Consider the following 18,298-nt stretch of genomic DNA (forward strand, 5'->3'; position numbering starts at 1 on the left):
CACGGCGGGAAATTCAAAAGGGAGCATGCGCAGTAGGTCCGGCGTGGGAGCGCGCCTAATTTAAATGGCACACGCCCCTTTGAATTACGCGGGCTTACGCCGGCGTAAGTTTTCAAGCAAGTGCTTGGTGAATCAGGCATTTGCGATGAAAACTTGCGGCGGTGTAACGTATCTACGATACGTTACGCCGCCGCGATTCTACGTGAATCTGGCCCTTAATACTTATTTTTTATTTTTAAACCAACCTTTTTTATGTTTTTTTCAAACCTTTCCCTATCTGCTTTGTTTACAGAGCTCAAAAGCTCAAGCAGGCACAAGTTTATGGTTTTTCATACATATTCATGATGATCATATTTGCAAAGGGAGTATTAAAAATAGCATATGGGACATTTATGAAGGGAACCTGTAAGGGCTTATGTAGACAGATGTTGTTTTCCTACTTTTAACGAGCTCTTGAAAGACATATCATACACAGGTTAGCAGATTCGCTAGTCACTGTAATGATGCCAGATGACAGATGACAGGCCAAGGCTGAGCGTTTCTTTGTGTTGAGATGTGTTTGCATTGCAGCCATAGCAGGTCGAACGTTACTTTTTGCTGCGTTCAAATGTTCAAAATGCAAGTGTTTGGGCAGTGTTGTATTCATGATAATTTATTATATACATGTATATATATATATATATATAAATATGTATTATGTGTGTATATATATATATATATATATATATATATATATTAATATATGTATATATATATATACGGTATATATATATATATGTATATATATAATATATGTGTATATATATATATATATATACGGTATATATATATATATATAATATATATATATAATAAATCTTTTACATATTCAGGGCCAGATCCACGTACCTTGGCGCATCTATACGTCCGGCGTAGCGTATCTCAGATACACTACGCCGCCGTAACTTACAGCGTATTTTCCGTATCCTCAAAGAATTTGCGCCGTAAGTTAAGGCGGCGTAGTGTAACTATGTCGGCGTAAGGGCGCGCAATTCAAATGGATGAGATGGGGGCGTGTTTTATGGTAATTCCTATTGACCCCACGTAATCGACGTGTTTTTTTTTAACGGCGCATGCGCCGTCCGTGCGGGTATCCCAGTGCGCATGCTCGAAATTAACCCGCAACAAGCCAATGCTTTCGACGTGAACGGAATTCTACGCAAAGCCCTATTCGCGAACGCTTTACGCAAACGACGTACACGACGGAAAATTTGACGCTGGCCCGACGTTCATACTTAGCATTGCGTACGCCTCATAGAGCAGGGGAAACGTTACGCCTAAAAAAGCCTTACGTAAACGACGTAAAAAAAAAGCGCCGGGCGGACGTACGTTTGTGGATTGGCGTATCTAGCTAATTTGCATACTCTACGCGGAAATCGACGGAAGCGCCACCTAGTGGCCAGAGTAAATATGCACCTAAGATCCGACGGTGTACTAAGACGTACGCCAGTCGGATCGAGCCCACATTCAGGCGTATCTTGTTTTGTGGATACAAAACAACGATATGACGGGGCATCTTAGAAATTACGCAGCGTATCAATAGATACGCCGGCGTAATTTCTTTGTGGATCTGGGCCTCAGTATATAGGTTTAATGTATTTTTTTTATTACTGCCCATAATTAAGAAAGAAAATATGTAAAGAGCGACTGCAAATTGCACCAAATCAACCTATACAGCATGTTTTTTGGTACGCCAATTCATAACGTCTTCTGTTGCCAGTCAGACCCCTATTGCAAATATAGTCAAACTGAAATCAACACTGAATAAATTATAGGCACCCTGGGGGGAGCGGAGTCCACTCGGGAAAATGTAAAACATTCTGTCATATGCTCAGACAAAACCATGACACTCTCCAAGGCATGTTCCATATTAAGCCATGAAATATCTTAAAGAGACACCATCACTTTTTTTTTGTTTATAACATTTGTTAGTTAGTACATGCAAGTTACCAACTATTACACTTGACTTTACTGGGTTTTTTTTTCTGGCATAGCTACTAACGCTCCTTCAGATGTAGGTCTGGATGAAATGAAATCTGGACTTGATACATTAGCCTTTCTTAACCACTTAAGACCCGGACCTTTAGGCAGCTAAAGGACCCGCACAGTTTTTGCGATTCGGCACTGCGTCGCTTTAACTGACAATTGCGCGGTCGTGCGATGTGGCTCCCAAACAAAATTGGCGTCCTTTTTTTCCCCACAAATAGAGCTTTCTTTTGGTGGTATTTGATCACCTCTGCGTTTTTTATTTTTTGCGCTATAAACAAAAATAGAGCGACAATTTTGAAAAAAATGCAATATTTTGTATCTATAATAGAATAAAAATGCCAGAATGATATGATAGTGAAAAAGAGAATATAAAAACACAGAAGAAAGAGGGGGGGGAACATCAAAAGTCCCAAACACTCTCACCTATCTGTAGTATATGGGTACGACTGTTGATAATATCAATGGTAGGAGGCACTATAGAAGATTTTCATGCCTACTATTGGTTGCTGGTGGCATCGCCGTGCCTCAGGTGTTACCGTCTCAGCTCCCGGGATGACGTCTTCTATAGTGACTCCTACCATTGATATTATCAACAGTTGTACCCATATACCACAGATAGGTGACAGGTGTTCGGGACCTTTGATGTTCCCCCTCTTTCTTCCGTGTTCTTTTTATATTCTCCTTTTTACTACCATATCATTCTGGCATTTTGGTGGTGCCAGTGGATGGAATAGTGACCCTCATTGGTGTCAGTGGAAGGAATTGTGCTCCATCATTGGTGTCATTAGGCCCAAATGTTGGTTTCATTGGGTCATTAGGAGGAATCGTGCCCCAACATTGGTGTCATTAGGTCCAATTGTTGGTGTCATTAGGATGAATAGTGTCTCATCATTGGAATTTAGTCCCTTCACTAGTGTTAATAGGGGGGGGGGGGGGTTATGCCCCATTGTTGGTATCAGTGGATGAAATAGTTCCCCAAGGGCCAGATAAAAGTAAGCATCGTTTGGAGACTACTGTCCTGGAGGAACCCTTGAAATCATTTTTAGCCTTAGGGAACCCTACAAAAAACAATTAGTTGAGGGTCAGTTGGAAAAATGCCCCTTACATTGGTGGCTTTGGTGGCTTATGGAAAGAATGCCACCCTTACAGTGGTGGCCAAAATGCCACCCTTACAAGAGAGCTTAGATCATCAATGTCCTCCAGCTGGCTGGCGTTGATCCTTTGACTTTACAAGCACCATCAGACGGGAAGTCAATTAGCCAAAGATCAAGGAACTTCTAAGAACCTCTGGAGGAACCTTACAGTTCCACAGAACCCTGGTTGAGAATGGCTGCTCTAAAGACTTTGTGAAGGTAGACTGATATTCAGTATGGGTTGATGTAATACACCTCAGTGCATCGTTTGTTTACTGATTGATTGAAGCCTTTCCTTTTGAGGCTGAATAATAGATCTAATACAAACAGTAGGCTTATTGCTAAAGTGAACCTGTATTTCGTCCATGAACACAATGGAAAGGGTTGATTTATATGAGGGTCCCAACAGCACCTTACACCCACCAGCTTCCAGAAGGGAGGAGGAGAAGCACCCATGAGCTTACACCAGGCCGAGGATTCTTTGCCCACCTTTATGGATGGGCAAGCACCAGTGCCATCATGTAGAAGTTAGGTCAGTGAGTCACATGCTCCTCATACCTGGAAGTATGGGGTATTTTATTTAAAGGAAAGGTGAAACTGTGTTGCTTGTGAGGCCCCCGTTAAAGTGAACCTATTGCTTCATCCTGCAGTGGTAAAGCATAGATTCAGGCCTCGTACACACGACGAGTTTCTCGGCAAAAACCAGCAAGAACCTTGCTGGGAGATATTCTTTTGCCGAGGAAACCGGTCCTGTGTACATTTTCGTCGAGGAAACTGTCGAGAAACTCGACGAGCCAAAAAGAGAGCAAGTTCTCTATTTCCTCGACAGGAATGGAGAAACTTGCCTTGTCGAGTTCCTCGACAGCCTAACAAGGAACTCGACGAGGAAAACGATGTGTTTCGCCCGTCGATTTCCTCGGTCGTGTGTACGAGGCTTCACTTTAGGGTGGCCCTAAAGTGAGACTAATAAAGGAATGGAAAAGAAAAGAGCTGGAATTAAGCGACCATACAACTACAATATGTTGGAGCAACTTACGTACCATGCTTAGATTCCATTTTGCATACAATTACATGAAATAAGAGCGTTTCTTTAAGGGAACTTACTTGGCACTCGGTTAATGGCTCTTAAAGGACGTAAAACTCTGACTGTGCGTACGGCAGAGAAGCTGACATTTTGAAGATCCAGAGAGTATTCCAGCATCCTGAATACAAGAACACACATAGGATACATTAGGAAACAAATTGCCACAATGACCTTTACTATTAATTGGTTGCTCCTGGTTTGCTGGTTTCTTGCTGCTTAGATAACAAAATATTTATTTCTAGATCAGTGAAAACTAAGAAGAAAAATGGAAAGAAGAAGAAGAAAAATGGAAAGAAGAAGAAGAAGAAGAAGAAGAAGAAGAAGAAGAAGAAGAAGAAGAAGAAGAAGAAGAAGAAGAAGAAGAAGAAGAAGAAGAAGAAGAAGAAGAAGAAGAAGAAGAAGAAAAAAAAAATGGAAAGAAGAAGAAGAAGAAGAAGAAGAAGAAGAAGAAGAAGAAGAAGAAGAAAAATGGAAAGAAGAAGAAGAAGAAGAAGAAGAAGAAGAAGAAGAAGAAGAAGAAGAAGAAGAAGAAGAAGAAGAAAAATGGAAAGAAGAAGAAGAAGAAGAAGAAGAAGAAGAAGAAGAAGAAGAAGAAGAAGAATCTTTAAGAAGAAGAAGAAGAAGAAGAAGAAGAAGAAGAAGAAGAAGAAGAAGAAGAAGAAGAAGAAGAAGAAGAAGAATCTTTTATGTAGAATAATATTGGACTAATGGAGTTAAGGTTAGGCACAATTAAGGTCGAATCTGTCATTGAAGGCTTATGGTGTCTGTCGAATGGAAGAAGAAGAAGACCAGGCCGAGGTTTCTTTGCCCACCTTTATGGATGGGCAAGCACCAGTGTCATCATGTAGAAGTTAGGTCAGTGAGTCACATGCTCCTCATACCTGGAAGTATACCTTCTTCTTCATGACGGAATTCCATCGGAAAAATATAGAACATGTTCTATATCTAAACTCCGATGGAATTCATCGGAAATTTCCGATGAAAAAACTCAGATGGGGCTACACACCATCAGACTTTTTCCATCGGAAATTCCGATCGCGTATGCGGGGCATTACAGAAAGCTCTCGATCGCAGCTTGTGATTGGGAGCTTTCTGATCATGTGACCACCATGACAGCCAATCACGGCGGTCACATGATCATAAGCCCCATCCCTGCCTCCCGACTTTCTAAACCTCTTAAAGGGCCGGCAAGCTGTAAGGGGTTAAAAGGAAAATAGGAAGAGCCTTATTTTATTTTTTTATTATTTTATTTCTCTGGCATGTATGGCATATTTTATTACTTTTTTTTTTTTTTTATTGATAGAAACTCTCCCAACCAGCTTCACCCATGGCTAATAGAAAGATACCTTGTGATTTAGCACGTCCTACAGCTCGTTAACTTTCTAACGCTCCAGACATCCTTTGGGCCTGGACTTTAAAGGAACCGAACAAACGTCCAGTCCGTTCCAGGAAATTCCAGTTCATTAGCGACAGCTCCCCGTGTGCTCCACGCTAAGTCGGTAAAACAAGAGATCTGAGGTGCCTCATGCCTCAGGAACACCACACTTTTGGCCGTGTCAAGCTGAGTTTTATGTGGATTCTTCGCCACGGCCAGCAGATTCTTGTGCGCTGAAACAGACTATAATTTGAACCAGGTGTCTGCTTTTTTCGCCTTTTTCTACAGAGAGAACTTGCAAAGGAAAATGTCACTTTCCGTTTTTTTTTTTTTTTTTCTTTTAAGAAAATAATACTATATTTCCTTACAGAGATGGCTAACACCTCGTGTTTAAAGGAAAAATCAAAGGCACGGGCCAAATTATCCAGACTACACACTCTACATGTCTGTGGTTAGCACCTACCCTGTCCTGGGAGTGACCTTGCGGGAGAGAACGTCAATGATTCAATTAAAGAAGAACTATGGCATAATTACAATGCTGGATGTTGTGTCAACCCTTTCGTGGCCAGAGATCTGAACGGATTTAGCCGTATGCGCTGGTTAACTTGCCAATGAGTCTACCTCTAATTTCCCTGCCTAAATCGTATTGAATTTTTTTTTTGTTACTATTACTTTTTTTTTTTTTATGAACATATAAGGCTTTTATTTGGCTTTTTTATTTATGTATTTTTTTTATTTTATTTGGCTTTATTTATTTATTTATTTAATTTATTTATTTTATTTGGCTTTTTCATTTATTTATTTTGTTTATTTATTTTATTTGGCTTTATTTATTTTATTTTATTTTATTTGGCTTTTATTTTTATTTATTTTATTTTAACCACATGCCGACCAGGCATTTTTTTGAACTTTTTTTTTTAATCAGTATTTTATGCTTCAAAATTACGAATAACCCCCAAACATTATATTATTGCAATTTTGTATATCATATGGTATTTGAGCAGCGGTTTTGCAAGCACAATTTTTTTTTGTATTCACCCACATTGTATTTGATTGGGAACACATTTAAAGGGACCCACACACCCACACAGTAAACCTTTTCCACTTAGACATGCTTGAGATAGCGCTTATCAATAAATTTATTTTATTTCTTTTGGTGGTGTTTGATCACCTCTGCAGGTTTTATTTTTTGCACTATAAACAAAAAAAAAAGACAGACACAATTTTTTTTTCTTTTCAAAATTACATAGTTAATATGTATCTATGTAATTTTGAAAAAAAAATGTATTACCCCAAAAAAAAAAAATTCTTCATTAGTTTGGACAATTTGACGATAAAAGCACCATTTTTGGCAGGGGGAAGCAGTGATGCAAACAAGAAAATGGGACTTTTAATGAAGCTCAAGATGACAAAATGAATGGAATGGTGGAAAATATACAATTTAATGATACATACTAACATGTTTACATGCATTGAGATCCATGTAGAAATGCACCCATAACAAGGTGTCAAATTCTAACCTAGTAAAAACATGTTTACAAACATTTATAGCTATATTCACAAAGAGTTAAGCCGGTGTATCAGTAGATACGCCGTCGTAACTCGGAATCTAAGCCGTCGTACATTTAAGTGTATTCTCAAATTGAGATACACTTAAATTTAGCTAAGATACGACTGCCTGCGCCGTCGTATCTTAGCTGTCTAGTTCCACCGGCCGCTAGGGGCATGAACGCTGATTTACACCTAGAATGCGTAAATCAGCGAGATACGCCTATTCACGAACGTACGCTTGCCCGTCGCAGTAAAGATACGCCGTTTATGTAAGGCATTTTCAGGCGTAAAGTTAGTCGAACAAATAGCTGGCCTAGCCAATGTTAAGTATGGACGGCGTTCCCGCGTCGAATTTTGAAAATTTTACGTCGTTTGCCTAAGTCGTCCGTGAATGGGGCTGGACGTAATTTACGTTCACGTCGAAACCAATACGTCCTTGCGGCGTACTTTGGAGCAATGCACACTGGGATATGTCCACGGACGGTGCATGCCCAATCAAGTCGGGTCACGAGTCATTAACATAAAACACGCCCCCCTGTTCCTCATTTAAATTAGGCGCGCTTAGGCCGGCCCATTTACGATACGCCACCGTAACTTAGGAGGCAAGTGCTTTGTGAATACAGCACTTGCCTCTCTAACTTACGGCGGCGTAGCGTATATGCGATACGCTATGCCGGCTGAAAGTTAAGCCAGTCTTTCTGAATCTGGCTATTAATGTTCACAGTAAATTAAAGAGGGCCACCATATTCATAGTTAGGGTAAAATATGTTAAAATAATAACATCTGCACGGTCAATATTCTTGGGATCCTAACTAGTACACCATATCTAGCATCTCAAAGCGTTTCGTGGCTTGAAACTGCTCTTCAGGAGAAGACATGTTGGGCATGATATGTGTGCATTGGAGGGCATGGCGTCAAAGACCGTGGGCCACCCAAGAGCATCAGTGTCGAGAATCGAGAGGTTATGTACAAGGCGGCAGCCATCACAGAAGGCTGTCCAGGCGGAACCCCTGGTGCAAGTGTACAGGATGGTGAAAGATGGTGACTAAATTGGAGGGAGAGAGGATCAATCCAACAACCATGTAGACCAATTTGACAGAGGGCTCAGAGGTTCCCCTGACCTGCATGCTTTGGCCAATCACAGCGCGCTCTGCTGATAGAGCCATAATTGGCCAAAGGGTATCAGAGGGTTTACAACCACTTTAAGCATGTATGCACCCAACATGAAGAAATAGACCTGATGCCTCGTCCACTTTAAGATGATCCCTTTTAAGCATTGATCATCTAGTCCCTAATATATTCAGCTTTTGCTAATTCCGTAGAACCTCATATAAAAATCTCATTACATGGGAATATTACATAAGCAATAAAAATATGGTAATACCAATAATAATAGCACTTACCCTGCCATGACTATAAAAAAATCTAAGCGGTTCCAGGTATCTCCCAAATAGCACTTCTTCCCGAATATTCCGAGAGCAAACATTTTCATTATCATTTCCACAGCGAAAAAGGCAAAAATAAAATCATCAAATCCCTGCATTGAGAAAAGAAGATAATTCAAAGACTTAGCAGAGAAGAGCTGATAAGAACCAATTAACGCATTTCAAGAGCCCATTCAGCCTTTGTTTCACAGCAGTGCATATTAAAGATTTTTTATTTTTTAATAAAGCGCCAAGCTGAAAACACATTAAACCAGAGCAGCCAATCAAAAGTGAACTTTCAGAGCTTTGACTAAGTTGAAATCTAATTGGTTGTTTTGTCCTGGCAATCATTTTAGTTATTGGACAAACCTGCATGCGTTTACATTATTAAAGCGAGGTTCCACCCGCGATTATTTTTTTTTAAGTCGGCAGCTACAAACACTGTAGCTGCTGATTTTTAATAAGGACATTTACCTGTCCTAGGCGCCCGTGAAGTCGGCCCTCCCGAGGCCGATCGCTCGATCGCGTCAGGTCCCGAGCTGCCATCCTCACTAAGGGAAACAGGCCTTGCGGCTTCACTGCCCATTTCCTACTGTGCATACGCGATTCGCGGCGGCGCTTTGTGAATGGGCCGGCTGCTCTCTGGGATACACACAGTTCCCAGAAGGCAGCGCCCCCCCCCCTTATCGACCAGAAGACACCGGGTGCAAGAAGAGGAAGATGACCAGACGCAGAGGATGAAGAGGCAGATTAGGGACTTCCGCATAGCAACCGCTATTTCTGGTAAGTAAAAAAAAAATTTGGGCCATTTTTTTAGATTTTTGGTAAAAAAAAAAAAAAATTCAGGGTGGAAAAACATTTTGCTTTTAAATATCCTTATTTCTTCTGAGAAATCCTCACTTCTTGTTTTTCTGTCTGTAACTCCACACAGTAATGCGAGGCTTTCTTCCTGGTGTGGAGAAAGCCTCTTGAGGGGGCGAGCAGGAGGTTCAGGATGCTCTCTACTTTGCAGATAGAGAAAGGAGCTGTGTGTTAGTGAGCGTCCTGACCCTCCTGCTCACCCCCTCCCCCCCCTCAAGAGGCTTTCTCCACACCAGGAAGAAAGCCTCGCATTACTGTGTGGAGTTACAGACAGAAGAACAGGAAGTGAGGATTTCTCAGAAGAAATAAGGACATTTAAAAGCAAAATGGAAGGATGAGGTAAGTGAAGGAGGACTGCACTAAGGTAAAGGAAGCTATTTAGGGAAAACATTTTTTTACCTTTTCAACCCCTTTAAGGAGCGGGCCTCCCCACTGACAGCTGAAAAGAATGCCGGCAATAGAAAAGTCAGAAAAAAAAACAGCATGGGCCCCCCCAATCTATACCAGGACCTTTGGAACTGTTAGGGTTTCTAAGGGGAACCACACAGCAAAATTTGAAGAAAAAAAAAAGTGGGGCTCCCCCCAACATCGATACTAGACCCTTAACCGAGCATGCAGCCCGGCAGGTCGGGAAGGCGGAGGGCAAGTGACAATATGCATCTGCTGACAGGTGACAATTCGCATTTCTGGTGGCAGGTGACGTGGCAAGTGACACACTCGGGGCTCCCACTGATTCTGCATTATGGTGAGTTGAACCATTTAATTTTATATTACAATGTAATAATAGAAATATTGCTCTTCAATCATCCTGACACCATAACAACCATGGTGCCGTGATCAGGGCCGCCATCAGGGGGGTACAGGCAGTACACCTGTAAGGGGCCCGGAGGTCTCCAGGGGCCTGGATGGCAACCCCTTTTTTTATTTATAAAAATATATATTTTTTCTTTTTATTAAAGGGCCCAGAGGTCTCCAGGGGCCCGGATGGCAACCCCTTTTTTTTTATAAAAATATATATTTTTTCTTTTTATTAAAGGGCCCAGAGGTCCCCAGGGCCCCGGATGGCAACACCCCCCTTTTTTTTTAATAAAAAAAATTACATTTTTTATATATATATATATATATATTTGTTTTATTTTTATTAAAGGGCCCAGATGGCAACCCACTTTTTTTTCTATAAAAAAATTTTCTTTCTTTTTAAATATATATTTTTTTTATTAAAGGACCCAGAGGTCCCCAGGCCCCCTTTATATATATATATATATATATATATATATATTGTAAGGGGCCCAGAGGTCCCCAGGGCAATCCCCCCCAATTCGTGGCACCCCCTGCTTCTCAATTTTCTCAATTAGCGGCAGCACCCCCAGCTTCTCAATTCGCGGTAGCCCCCCCCGCTTCTCAACTTGAGGCGGCAGCACCCCTCCCGGTTCACCAGGGGGCCCATGCCTGAAGCTGTGTAAGGGGCCCCATAATTCCTGATGGCAGCACCTGGCTGTGATGATTGAAGCTCTAACACCAGCCATTTCCCGGATAAATTTCTCCCCAAAAAAATGTATTTTCTGACAGTGCCCCTCACGAGACTAGACTCTGGATCCGCCCCTGGATCATGGTATCTCATAGCCTGGAAGGTGTCTAGTCTACTATATTGCTGAAGAGCCAGATCATCAGGCAAGAGAAGACACAAAATACTCCCTTTAACCGTTTAACGACTGCCGCATGTAATTATACGTCGGCAAAATGGCACGTGCAAGAAGAACGACGTGTCCGCACGTCGCTGCCTTGCCGCGGGTCGGGGGTCCGATCGGGACCCCCCCCAGTACATGCGGCGGTCGGTAAGCCTCAGGGAGCGATCCAGGACGAGGGCGCGGCTATTCGTTTCTAGCCGCCCCCTCGCGATCGCTCCCCGGAGCTGAAGAACGGGGAGAGCCGTATGTAAACACGGCTTCCCCGTGCTTCACTGTGGCGGCGCATCGATCGTGTCATCCCCTTTATAGGGAGACACAATCAATGATGTCAGACCTACAGCCACACCCCCCTACAGTTGTAAACACACACTAGGTGAACCCTAACTCCTACAGCGCCCCCTGTGGTTATCTCCCAAACTGCAACTGTCATTTTCACAATAAACAATGCAATTTAAATGCGATTTTTGCTGTGAAAATACCAATGGTCCCAAAAATGTGTCAAAATTGTTCAAAGTGTCCGCCATAATGTCGCAGTCACGAAAAAAATCGCTGATCGCCGCCATTAGTAGTAAAAAAAAAAAAAAAATAATAAAAATGCAATAAAACTATCCCCTATTTTGTAAACGCTATAAATTTTGCGCAAACCAATCAATAAACGCTTATTGCCATTTTTTTTACCAAAAATAGGTAGAAGAATACGTATCGGCGTAAACTGAGGGAAAAAAAAGTTTTTTTATATCTTTTTTGGGGATATTTATTATAGCAAAAAGTAAAAAATATTGCATTTTTTTCAAAATTGTCGCTCTATTTTTGTTTATAGCGCAAAAAATAAAAACCGCAGAGGAGGTGATCAAATACCACCAAAAGAAAGCTCTATTTGTGGGAAAAAAAGGACGTCAATTTTGTTTGGGAGCCACGTCGCACGACCGCGCAATTGTCTGTTAAAGCGACGCAGTGCCGAATCACAAAAACTGGCCTGGGCATTTAGCTGCCTAAAGGTCCGGGGCTTAAGTGGTTAAAGCAGTAAGTCATAGTAACTGGGCACTTACCTGCAGAATTTTGCAGCGCTGGGAATCACAGGCAACGTCTTCACATGGATGGAACATTCCCAGAGTGACACAGTTCAGGAGGATCACCAGCATGCTGAAGCGTTCAAACCAGGTATAGGGCAGAAAAGTCAAGGAAACCTCATAGCAATAAATTATAGATGGCTTTAGTAGCTCAAAAAAATAAAAAATAAATCTGCTTACAACTCTTAACTACAATTAAAAAACTTAAAGTGTAAAAAAAAACAATCCCCTCTGGGTGATCAATGTACATTGCAGAAATGTTAACAAGCTTAGCTTCAGATTCCTACCTGCTTCTGTTCTGAAGAAATAGCTGTTGGTTTCGCCATGTCCTTTGCAGACTGATTCTGAATGGGAGGGTCTGGTTCATTGTAATCGCCTCGTGTGCTCTCAGTGTTCTGACGAGAAAAGCTGCAGGGTCTGCACCCCTAGAAATATTTAACCCTTGAGGAGTACCTCACCAAAACGGAAATTTCTATTGTGGGGGTGGAGCTTACTGCAGGTGAGCGCTCTCTTTAGTGACCTTGTTGCTGGTAAATTGTCCCTTATGTGAGATTGTGACACAGGCCCCATCGCAAATTTTTACCATTCCAAACCAATGATGAGTCGGAGCTTACCCTCCTTCTGCCCCCACATGGCAAAGTTTGAGCCTTGTAATTGGCTGCTCCATAGGAAGAGGCAGGGGAGAGTCATGTGACTCCATACCCAGAAGTACAGGGGCCCGGATTCAAGTAGATTTGCGCATTTTTTATGGAGGCGCAGGGCAACGTTTTTGCCCTGCGCCCCCGCAAATTTACTGCGCTGCCCTTGATTCACGGAGCAGTAGCTCCGTAAATTGCGTGGGCGCGCCGGCAAAATGCCCGGCGTAAGCGCGCGCAATTTAAATGATCCCGTAGGGGGCGGGAATCATTTAAATTAGGCGCGTTCCCGCGCCGAGCGTATGCTCCGTCGGGAAACTTTCCCGACGTGCATTGCGGCAAATGACGTTGCAAGGACGTCATTTGCTTCAAAGTGAACGATTCACTTACGCAAACTACGTAACTTTCAAATTTCGCGACGCGGGAACGACGGGTATACGCAACATTGGCTGCCCCTGCTAATAGCAGGGGCAGCCTTACGCGAAAACCGCCGTACGGAAACGACGTAAATTGCGTACGCAGGGCTCGCGCAACGTTGTGAATCGGCATTAGTATGCAATTTGCATACTATACGCTGAGCACAACGGGAACGCCACCTAGCGGCCATCGCAAGAATGCAGCCTAAGATATGCGGGCATAAGAGCCTTATGCCGCGCAAATCTTAGGCTGCAGTCGGCGTAACGAGGTTCCTGAATCAGGAGCATTCGTTACGCCGGGGCAAGTGAGCAATTGCGCTGTGTGACTTATGGTTACACAGGCGCAATTGCTTCTTGAATCCAGGCCAGGGTTTTTCTTTCTCTTTGAACATTCAATGGAGGAGAGAGTGGAAGCTTAGCATGTGCTCCTGACCCTTCATACCCTAAAGCAGTTATTCTCAACCAGGGTTCCTCCAGAGGTTGGTAGAGGTTCCTCCGAGCTCTGGTTGATTGACCTCCCCTGTGATTATGCCCACACAGTTCCAGGGCCAACACCACTTTTCCCAGGCATGGCACCAATGATCTTTAGTGGTGGCATTCTGATATGGCTTTTTCCTGACCACCAATGTAAGGGGCATTTTTTCCACTGACTGCTGATAATTTGGTTTTAGCAGGGGTTCCCCCGAGTCCTACAAATTCGTTTCAAGGGTCCCCCTAGGGCAGGGGTCTCCAAACTTTCTAAAGAAAGGGACAGTTTACTGTCCTTCAGACTTTAGGGGGGCTGGACTGTGCCCAGTGGGAAAAAACTAAGCCTGATATTTGATATTAGGGGGAGACATAGTTGGTGCCAATGGGAGGAATAGTGTCCCATTTTTGTTGCCAGTGGAAGCAATTATACCCCATTGTTGGTGTCAGTGGAAGGAATTATGCCACATTGTTGGTGTCAGTGGAAGGAATTATGCCACAATGTTGGTGTTAGTGTAAGGAATTATACCACAATGTTGGTGTTAGTGTAAGGAATTATACCACAATGTTGGTGTTAGTGTAAGGAATTATGTCCCATTGTTGGTGTCAGTTGGAGAAATTGTGCCCCATTGTTGGTGTCAGTGGGAGGAACTTTTCCCCCATTGTTGGTGTCAGTGGAAGGAATAGTGTCCTATTTTTGTTGTCAGTGGAAGGAATTGTGCCCCATTGTTGGTGTCAGTGGGAGGAACTTTTCCCCCATTGTTGGTGTCAGTGGGAGGAATAGTGCTCAATCGTTGGTGTCAGTGGAAGGAATTATGCCCCAATTGTTGGTGTCAGTGGGAGGAATTGTGCCCCATTGTTGGTGTCAGTGGGAGGAACTTTTCCCCCATTGTTGGTGTCAGTGGGAGGAATAGTGCTCAATCGTTGGTGTCAGTGGAAGGAATTATGCCCCAATTGTTGGTGTCAGTGGAAGGAATTGTGTCCCATTGTTGGTGTCAGTTGGAGGAATTATGCCCTATGGTTGATGTCAGTGGGAGGAATTGTGCCCCATTGTTGGTGTCAGTTGGAGGAATTATGCCCTATGGTTGTTGTCAGTGGGAGGAATTGTGTCCCATTGTTGGTGTCAGTTGGAGGAATTATGCCCCTTTATTGGTGTCAGTGGGGGAATAGTACCCCATTGTTGGTGTCAGTGGGAGGAATAGCGCTCCATTGTTGGTGTCAGTGGGAGGAATAGTTATCCATTGTTGGTGTCAGTGGGAGGAATAGTGCTCCATTGTTGGTGTCAGTGGGAGGAATAGTGCTCCATTGTTGGTGTCAGTGGGAGGAATAGTTATCCATTGTTGGTGTCAGTGGGAGGAATAGTGCTCCATTGTTGGTGTCAGTGGGAGGAATAGTGCTCCATTGTTGGTGTCAGTGGGAGGAATAGTTATCCATTGTTGGTGTCAGTGGGAGGAATAGTGCTCCATTGTTGGTGTAAGTGGAAGGAATTATGCCCCATTGTTGGTGTCAGTGGAAGGAATTATGCCCAGTTGTTGGTGCCAGTGGGATGAATTGTGCCCCATAGTTGGTGTCAGTGGATGAAATAATGCCTCATAGGGCCAGAAAAGGGAATCAAAGGGCCACCACCAGCCCCAGGGCCGCAGTTTGGAGACCCCTGCTCTAGGGTAAAAAGGTAGCGAAGGGCAGTGTTATTTTGCCCATATGGGGTAAAGTACAGGTTCACTTTAAACACGAGGACCCTACAGCCTTGGTGGAAGTTTTGCCCATCAAACAAATGAAAATAAAAAGCGAGCCGCCAGCCAGTAAAGAAACACGGCAATCAGGCGCTGTGCCCCCCGCTTCCTTCGCCGAGCAATCAAATCTGTTATGTCCACCGAAATCTCTCTAAATGAACTTGTTAATATTAATGCAAATGTGAGATGATACATGAAGAAGGATCTGCAAAGACCTAATTAGAACATTCTCCGACTTTACATGATAAACGAAAGCAATCACACAAGATAAAGCCTCCGTTGTCTTCCATTGTCTTCCATTGTCTTCCGTTGTCTTCCATTGTCTTCCATTGTCTTCCGTTGTCTGCCATTGTCTTCCATTGTCTGCCTCGCTTCACGTTTCTTAAAGAGGTAGTAAAGGTACAATTTTTTGTGCCCATTATGCAAATTTCCCCTCTTATGACTTGCTTTCCCCGTCGTTAAAGCCTACACACGACCATTTTTTACAACAAGAAAAATGCTCTGGAGCCTACACACGATCGTTTTTTAATGACCAATTCAAAAATTTAATTTTTCTCGTCATGAAAAAACATCGCGTGTACGCGGCATTAAAGCGGAGGTTCCGCGGATTCGCAATTTTTTTGTTTCAGGTGCAATGCATAGTAACAAACATGTAAAAGTAACACTCACTGGCTAGCCGCATCCTCGAGAATTACTTTGTTTTCCGCGATAAAGAACGATTTATAAAATTTCTTCCTGTCGGTTTCCATCTTGCTTGTGGGCATTGTGAAGCCCACAAGCAAAGACTTCCTGGTAGCCGGGCTGCAGTAAAAGATCATCTCCTGGGAGTCTCGACACATCACTCCCAGGAGACATTGCGCACAGCACCCACAAGCCACTGGGCCGTCGTGGGAAAACGAAGGACACGCCCACTCCCGCGGGGAACGATACCCGGAAGCTACACTAAATCCATCTGAATCAAGGTAAACATTCACCTCCGGAAAAAAAAAACCATTGATTATAGGCTGCATTCAGACTGTAACGCGGCATTACGCTTCGGATTTTGCCGCGATTTGTTAACTTTTTTTTTTTTACAAATAATTTCCATTGATGTCTATGCCGAATGCCGAAAGCCGCCTGAAAAAAAGGGTCCGGGACTTGTTTTCAGGCGGCAGGCGTACAGCGTTTCGGCGTGAGATGTGAACCATCTCATAGACATCAATAGAAATTCGCCCCTCCAGCGGCACGAGCGTCGCGCTTCAGGCGTATATACGCCTAGGTGTGAATGCAGTCTTAAGGCTGCTGTTCTTACTCATATGAAGTCCGTGGGCCGGATTCAGATACATTGCTGAATCTGTCTGCGCGGCGTAACGTATCTCATATACGGTACGCGGCGTAACTTAGGGCGCAAGTTCCGTATGCAGAAAGAACTTGCGCCCTTAGTTACGGCGGCGTAACGTATGTGTGCCGGCGTAAGCCCGCCTAATTCAAATGAGGATGATGTGGGCGTGTTTTATGTAAATTCACTGTGACCCCACGTATTTGACGTATTTTACGAACAGCGCATGTGCCGTTCGTGAAAAAATCCCAGTGCGCATGCTCGAAATTACGCCGCAAGTCGTCATTGCTTTAGACGTGAACGGAACTTACGTACAGCCCTATTCGCGAACGACTTACGCAAACGACGTAAAATTCTCAAAACTCGACGCGGGAACGACGTCCATACTTAACATTGGCTACGCCTCATATAGTAGGGGTAACTATACGCCGGAAAAAGCCTAACGTAAACAACGTATAAAGATGCGCCGTGCGGACGTACGTTTCTGAATCGGCGTATCTACCTAATTAGCATATTCATTGCGTAACTATACGGAAGCGCCACCTAGCGGCCAGCGTAAATATGCAGCCTAAGATACGCCGGCGTAAGACACTTACACCGGTCGGATCTTAGGGAAATCTATGTGTAACTGATTCTCTGAATCAGTCGCATAGATACGACCGACCGCACTCAGAGATACGACGGCGTATCCGGAGATACGCCGTTGTATCTCCTTTCTGAATCTGGCCCGGTGTTTAGGGTGAACCTCCGCTTTAAGCTCTCCAATCAGCAGACGGCTGAGGTTTTCTAATGAGAGCTCTAGGTCTGACAAAGCAAAACAGGGCCTGTTGGTTCTCTGCAGAGAGACCACTGCTTCCACAGAGAAGCTTCCAAAAGGGTTCTTATCTGCAGCATGCTGGCAGTGGACAGTCTTTTTTTCCTCTCTGGGCTGTGGCTGTTTTCTAAAGAAAGAGAACTGTACAGCATTGAGCGCCTTTTTTGTTTTAATGGCCCAGATTCAGTAAGCAATTGCGCCTGCGTAACCATAGGTTACGCAGCGCAATTGCTTATTGCGCCGGCGTTACGAATGCTCCTGATTCAGGAACATCGTAATGCCGACTGCAGCCTAAAATCTTCGTGGCATAAGGCTCTTATGCCACGCTGATTTTAGGCTGCATTCTTGCGATGGTCGCTAGGGGGCGCTCCCATTGTGCTCAGTGTATAGTATGCAAATTGCATACTAACACCGATTCACAAAGTTGCGCGGGCCCTGCGTACGCAAGTTACGGATTTTCCGTACGGCGTCTTTAGCGTAAGTCTGCCCCTTCTAATAGTAGGGGCAGCCAATGCTAAAGTATACCGCCCTTCCCGCGTCGCGACGTTCAAATTTTACGTTGTTTGCGTAAGTGATTCGTGAATGGTGCTGGACGCCATTCACGTTCACTTTGAAGCAAATGACGTCCTTGCGACGTCATTTGCCGCAATGCACGTCGGGAAAGTTTCCCGACGGAGCATGCGCTCTACGCTCGGCGCGGGAG

The 18,298-nt window shown here is 43.7% G+C and overlaps 1 protein-coding gene across 3 annotated transcripts in view; it reads right to left on the bottom strand.

Annotated features, from left to right (window-relative positions):
* Positions 1-18,298, bottom strand: part of CACNA1G (calcium voltage-gated channel subunit alpha1 G) — a 262,233-nt gene that overhangs the window by 110,309 nt on the left and 133,626 nt on the right. For all 3 annotated transcript variants that reach the window (XM_040330722.1, XM_040330720.1, XM_040330721.1), the window contains exons 2-4: positions 12,194-12,305; positions 8,575-8,708; positions 4,266-4,363 (exon numbers count right to left, since the gene is read on the bottom strand). In XM_040330722.1, the coding sequence (XP_040186656.1) occupies positions 4,266-4,363; positions 8,575-8,708; positions 12,194-12,305 (344 nt within the window). The remainder of the gene's footprint in view (positions 1-4,265; positions 4,364-8,574; positions 8,709-12,193; positions 12,306-18,298) is intronic.

This window comes from Rana temporaria, chromosome 12, assembly GCF_905171775.1.
Source record: "Rana temporaria chromosome 12, aRanTem1.1, whole genome shotgun sequence".
NCBI lineage: Eukaryota > Metazoa > Chordata > Amphibia > Anura > Ranidae > Rana > Rana temporaria.